Source organism: Myotis brandtii, unplaced genomic scaffold (genome assembly GCF_000412655.1).
Source record: "Myotis brandtii unplaced genomic scaffold, ASM41265v1 scaffold62, whole genome shotgun sequence".
Taxonomy (NCBI): domain Eukaryota; kingdom Metazoa; phylum Chordata; class Mammalia; order Chiroptera; family Vespertilionidae; genus Myotis; species Myotis brandtii.
Genome location: NW_005370366.1, coordinates 614,613 through 621,174, shown reverse-complemented (window position 1 = coordinate 621,174; position 6,562 = coordinate 614,613). Strand labels below are relative to the sequence as shown.

The following is a 6,562-nucleotide window of genomic DNA, read 5'->3' as shown; positions in this document are numbered from 1 at the left end:
ACTTAAAACTGGTTTGGGGAGGTCAACTGCCCAGAGCTGGTTTTTTAATCGTTACCCTGCTCTGCGTTGTTGGTGGGACTGAAAGTTCCTCTATAGGCCAGACCCTGGTAACTCCCAGGGACTAATCAGATTATTTTAATCCTTTATCTCGTACAGGGTAGAATCTGGGTGTGGCTGTGCTCCTTGCCTAGGGGGTGGGGGGAGGAATTCCACCCTCCGGAGAGAATGGCTGCCCCAGTCCTGGGCCCAGGGGTGTCTCAGCACTCAATTCGCTGCCACCTCTCCCGGCCCCCCCTCTCTCCTCAGTCTCTCCCCAGATTCCACTCGTCCGCACCTTCTCCCTCTCTTCAGCACAGGTGAGTGTCTGTATCCGAACTGTCCTATGAGCAGGGTTCAGTGAAAACAAAGAAACAAACAAACGCAGGCTGGCAGCGGAAACGCTCCTCTCTTACCGGCACTGCATGATCTGGTCAGCTCCTCAGGCTGCCCACTTTAGGCTCAGTCCTCCGTAATCACATCGTCGAAATATCAAATCCCCCGGTGCCAGGAATCCCGCGGAACTCCTTTCCCCAGTCAGGGGCTGTGTCTGTCCCAAGAGACGCTGTCTGCCGCCATGCGGTCTCCCTCCGACCCTCTGGGCTCAGAGGTCTGGCAAAGTTTCCTGCCCAGATCCCTGGTTTTTTACCTTTCCAGGGGAGCTCTGCCCTTCCCGGCTGCAAACCGTCTCACCAGCTGAGTAATTTCGCCAATTCGGGGTGGGTGTTATTAGTTTCAGCTGCTTACTCTAATCATGGAATCTTGGCATCAGATAAAAGGTCAAGGGGAGGCAGGGTGTCCAGGCAGCGAGTCCAGAAAGCCATAAAACAGAAAAGCAGCCAACACTGGTTTCCTGGGAGTCCCTTTCTGTATTTTTGTTTCTCCTCTAGGCCTGTCTGCATGCAGGCCTGCCTTCCTTTACCTCTCCTTTCTTATCCCCTCCTATTGTATCCTATCCTACCCAAGGCTTTGCAGCTGCCTGAGCAGAGGGCGGGGACATAGCCTGCTGATCCGGTGGTGATGTTATGGTGTAACGGATAATTAGCAGATTCCTCCCTTATTATATAGGATGGCCTGTGCACGACATGGCAGCTCCTGTGTTGAGTGTCTGCCCCCTGGTGGTCAGTGCGTGTCATAGCTACTGGTCGGATGGACGGACACTTAGCCTTTTATATATATAGATAGTATTTCATGGTATAAATGTACCACAGCTTTTTTGTCCATTCATCTACTGATAGGCACTTGGGCTGTTTCCAGATCTTAGCTATTGTAAATTGTGCTACTATGCACATAGGGGTGCATACATTCTTTTTGATTGGTGCTTTGGGTTTCTTAGAATATATCCTAGAAGTGGGATCACTGGGTCAAATGGCAGTACTGAATTCAATTTTTTGAGGAAACTCCATACTGTTTTCAAGAATGGTTACACCAGTCTGCATTCCCACCAGCAGTGTGCTAGGGTTCCCTTTTCTCCACAGCCTCGCCAGCACTTGTTATTTGTTCATTTGTTGATGGTAGTCATTCTGACAGGTGTGAGGTAATACCTCATTTTCATTTTAATTTGCATCTCTCTGATGATCAGTGACTTTGTAAATTTTTTTTCATATGTCTCTTGGCCATCTGCATGTCCTTTTTGGAGAAGTGTCTATTTAGGTCCTTTGCTCATTTTTTAATTGGATTGTTTGTCTTCCTTCTGTTAAGTTGTATGAGTTCCTTATATATGTTGGATATTCACCCTTTATTGTGCTGCGCCAGCACGGCCAAGGGTGAATCTGAGAGGAGTGGTGAAGGATTGAAGAAAAGACAGACAAGAGAATACAGCTGGGGCTTGGTGGATCTCCCATGTCTGGATGAGGACACAAAAGACCCAGCCTGCAAACTGATGCTTTATTTTATAGTCTGATTAAAACAAGGGTAGATTAACATGTATACAAATGTTCTTGTTTTGGCAACACTTGCTGCACCTCCCACAGCCCACTAGCTGCTTAGGAAGGAATTAGGGAGGGCTACAAGGTCAGGCTTCATTATGCTAGGAGAGCTCTGCCCTCCAGGCTGGGACTTGTTTGTGGCCCTGCCACAGGTCAGCCCGAGGCTTGACCCTAGAGCCGCTCCCTACACTTTATCAGATGTATCATTGCCAAATATGTTCTCCCATACAGTGGGCTCTCTTTTTGTTATGTTTATGGTTTCCTTTGCTGTGCATCATTTATTTTGATGTAGTCCCATTTGTTTATATTATCCTTAGTTTTCTTTGCCTTAGGAATTATATCTGCAAACATATTACTATGAGAGATGTCTGATATTTTGCTGCCTATGGTTTCCTCTAGGATTTTTATGGTTTCATGACTTACATTTAATTCTTTCATCCAGTTTGAGTTTATTCTTGTGTATGGTGTAAGTTGGTGGTCTAGTTTCATTTTTTTGCATGTACCACTGCAATTTTTCCAACACCATTTATTGAAGAGACTGTCTTGACTCCATTGTATGCTCTTCCCTCCTTTGTCAAATATTAATTGAGCATAATGGCTTGGGTTGATTTCTGGGTTCTTTGTTCTTTTCCAGTGATCTATATGTCTGTTCTTGTGTCAGTACCAGGCTGTTTTGATTATGGTGGCTTTGTAGTATAACTTGAACTCTGGTATTGTGATTCCTCCAGCTTTGTTTTTCTTTCTCAAAATTGCTGGGGCTTTCTGGGTCTTTTTTGGTTCCCTAAAATTTTTTTTAGTGTTTGTTCTAGCTCTGTGAAATATGCTGTTGGTATTTTAATAGGGATTGCATTGAATCTATAGGTTGTCTTGGGGAGTATGGACATTTTAATGATGTTGATTCTACCAATCCATGAACATGGTATATTCTTCCACTTGTTTCTATCTTCTTCTATATCTTTTTTCAATGTCCTGTAGTTTTTCGAGTACAGGTGTTTTGCCTCCTTGGTTAAATTTATTCCTAAGTATCTTAATTTTTTTGTTGCAACGGTAAATGATATTGTTTGTTTAGTTTCTCTTTCTGAGAATTCATTATTCATCATCATTGATTTTTGGGTGTCGATTTTGTATCCTGCTATATTGCCAAATTCGTTTATTAAATCTAGTAGTTTTTTGGTGGAGTCGTTAGGTTTTTTTTACATATAATTTATCATGTCTTCTGTGAATAATTATAGTTTTACTTCCTCCTTTCCAAATTGGCCGCCTTTTATTTCTTCTTCTTGTCTGATCGCTGTGGCTAGGACTCCAGTAAGAGTTCACCACTGATTCTTGGAAGAAACTGATAAGTATCAATAAAGGTACTCAGTGAAATGAGCCATTCTAGAAAGTTTAGGATGTGTAACATTAGTGGAATTAATTCTTTTTCATTCATTTTTTTTCATTTTAAGTTTTTAATGAAAGTTGTATATAATATTACTTTATTCCTGCATCTTCTCAATTGTTTCTTCCTTGTATTTTCCCTTTTCCTTTCCTACTTGGCGAGATTTGGCTTTACATTCAAGGATCTTTTTGCGGTCTTTGTCCAGCTTTAGTCTAGTGATAACCACCTTGCTGGGTTGAATGCCCACATGAACAGTTGTCCCATTAGCTTTCTCCCGTTGCACTCGTTCAATGTAGATGACGTATTTTTTCCTGTAAACCTGGACTACTTTGCCAATTTGCTGCCCTTTGTAATGTCCTCGAACAACCTGAACCTCATCATCCTTTCGGATGGGCATGGACCGGACATTGTACTTCTGTCTCAGCTCTTTGGAAAGAGAAGACATAATCTTCCTCCGAATGTGGGAAGGTGCATTGAAATGCCTCTTACGGTTCTTGCTCCGGTCAGAAGTCACAAAGGGGTTGAACTTCATTTTGACCGCTGGCGCTCCTATGATGGCCGCAAGAGGGAAGAGACCCACATGCTGTTTCCGGTTGTGTCAATTCTTTTTCATTCTTATTAGAAATATTAATTTGTTATTTCTTTACTGATAGTTTCCTTTTTAACATGGTGTTATTATATAAAAGTAATTTATCTAATTGTCTTTGGGTTCTAAAATGAGCTTAATTACGAAGCATAATAAAACATATGAAGATCAGCAATGTTAACTGCTATATTTTACTTCAATCCCTTGGAATATTTATTAGGGTCTCTGTATCTAAGGCTAAAGTGAATTACAGAGTTTTGAATAATTGCTGTGTATGCAGCTGGGAGAAGTAACTGAAACAGGAAAGAAATCTATTACGTCACAACACCATTAAGGAAACAAATATATTATTACTAGTGTTTAAATCTATTTTCAGTATTTTTAAATTATATGTTGCATGAAAATGCTAAACTTGAAGAAGCTTATTGAGTCTCCAGTTTCTTTGAGCAGATGCCAAGGGCTAATGAATACAAGGAGTATTATTACTGTTAATAACAATAATTAATAGTAAAGTTTAACTTAAAATGTGATGCTTTAAAAACTAATATTGAAGATGACAAAGTGTATATATTTTCCCCTCAATAAAGTTTTAGATTGTAAAACTACATCATAATTATTGTTTCCTATAAAACACATTGTATTTTAACTACAATTATTTCCTGTAGTCAAGATATTTAAAGAGAATACATATGAAAAATACACCAAATTCTTTGGGAAGAGTTGCTATCTGAATAGTGGAAAATATATTGTTATCCTAATATCTGTACTGATAACAAAGGCAAATACCATTTGTTCATTACGGCAGTAATAGGAATGTTTGAATTCTCTAGAAGTTAATTTTATTTTTGAAGGTCTCCATGACCTCAAAATTTTAAAATACTTTTTTAATGATAAATTTTGGTATGGGTTTTTTGCAAATTTCCGAGGTACTGATTAGTAAAAAGAAAAAGTTTTTTCTTAGAACTTAAGTATGGTATAAAATGGCCAACATAAGTGATGTCACATGCCTGGCATGAACTCATTGAAAGTCTCCAGCAGCTGAGCAGGTGAGTCACTACACTTGATTTGAAGAGGCTCAGAGTTATTAGGGAGATTAGATTTAGATTTGGAAGAAAATTTTGAAATCATTTATTAACTTTCTAATTTTATAAAGAAGATAAAATGAACCCAGAGACTTTGAATTTTGTGCTGGGTCTAGCAAAATATAACCCAGGTCTCCTAACTCCAAGTGAAATGCTTTCTTCTAGATCAGCAGTCGCCAACCTTTCGGACCTCACGGATCACCAGTGGTCTGCGGACCACTGGTTGGTGACCGCTGCTCCAAAGGTTTCCTTAAACCAGCGGTCACCAATCTTTCGGACCTCATGGATCACCAGTGGTCCGCGGACCACTGGTTGGTGACAGCTGTTCTAGATAAAGATTTTCCTTTAAAAAACCCCACTATCTTGCTATTAGGCTTTAATAATTTGGCATTCTAAATACAGACTAGCAAAAACAAAGGCTGCTTATTAAGTTGTTAATGATGAAAGTCTTGTTTACTTCTTACCAAGTAATCATGAAGTACATTTCCAACCTTGAACTTCCTCTTGTTTCTTACCTGTCATTACTGATTAATTCTTACTGTATAATGTGCATCCAGTTTCTCTAAAATAGAAAGTGACCAGAGGATGAATCTACTCCTTTTCATTGACAAGAAAAAAATAGTGATATAAAAATAAATGCTCTAGCCCTAACCGGTTTAGCTCAGTGGATGGGGCGTCGGCCTTCGGACTGAGGGGTCCCAGGTTCGGTTCCGGTCAGGGGCATGTGCCTTGGTTGTGGGCACATCCCCAGTGGGGGGCGGGGTGTGGGAGGCGGCTGGTCGATGTTTCTCTCTCATTGATGTTTCTGGCTCTCTATCCCTCTCCCTTCCTCTCTGTAAAAATCAATAAAATATATTAAAAAAATAAATGCTCTACAATATACATGAAAATATTTTCAGAAATGTTTTACTTGTGGATATCCTTTGGAAAGAAAGAGGGACAGCAGTTCCATAGCTTGTGGTCACCAACCGATAGCATAGTAACAGTTTTGGAGACTAGTCTACACCTCACACTTCTATACTCTATGTCAATTTACTTAGTAGTGGCATTGCTTCTCCTGACTACATTGTAAGCAGCTTCTCAAACTGACTATTGTCCTGTCTCTAACACCCCATCCCGGTGGACACAGTCCTGCTACAGCCCATAATAGCTACTTTCTCTAGCACTGATCTCACTCCCCTGTGATAGCAACAGCAGTGTTGGGACTTAAGGATGTCTATGATAATGGCATTAGTGACACTCAGATCATGGAAGCACCACAGACATTACTAGTATATGGACTCATATTTCTGGTGGTTTTGAAATTGTGGCATAGCAAGAAGACTAATAGCTGTGACAACATAGGGCTAGGCAGTGGTCAGCAAACTGTGGCTCGCGAGCCACATGCGGCTCTTTGGCCCCTTGAGTGTGGCTCTTCCACAAAATACCACGTGTGGGCGCGCATGTACAATGTGATTGAAACTTCGTGGCCCATGTGCAGAGTCGGTATTTTGTGGAAGCACACTCAAGAAGGGGCCAAAGAGCCGCATGTGGCTCGCGAGCCACAGTTTGC

At 40.9% G+C, this 6,562-nt stretch overlaps 1 protein-coding gene across 1 annotated transcript; it reads right to left on the bottom strand.

Moving 5' to 3' along the window:
• Window positions 1-3,392: 3,392 nt before the first annotated feature.
• LOC102261535 (60S ribosomal protein L26) lies at window positions 3,393-3,926 on the bottom strand. Its single transcript, XM_005879988.2, has one exon. It carries the CDS (start codon window positions 3,872-3,874, stop codon window positions 3,440-3,442), a length of 435 nt encoding a protein of 144 aa, XP_005880050.1. The 5' UTR covers window positions 3,875-3,926; the 3' UTR covers window positions 3,393-3,439.
• Between the last annotated feature and the right edge of the window lie 2,636 nt (window positions 3,927-6,562).

What these genes read in the sequence shown, in the direction of transcription:
- LOC102261535 (XM_005879988.2), bottom strand. Translation starts at nt 3,874, where the DNA reads ATGAAGTTCAACCCCTTTGTGACTTCTGACCGGAGCAAGAACCGTAAG.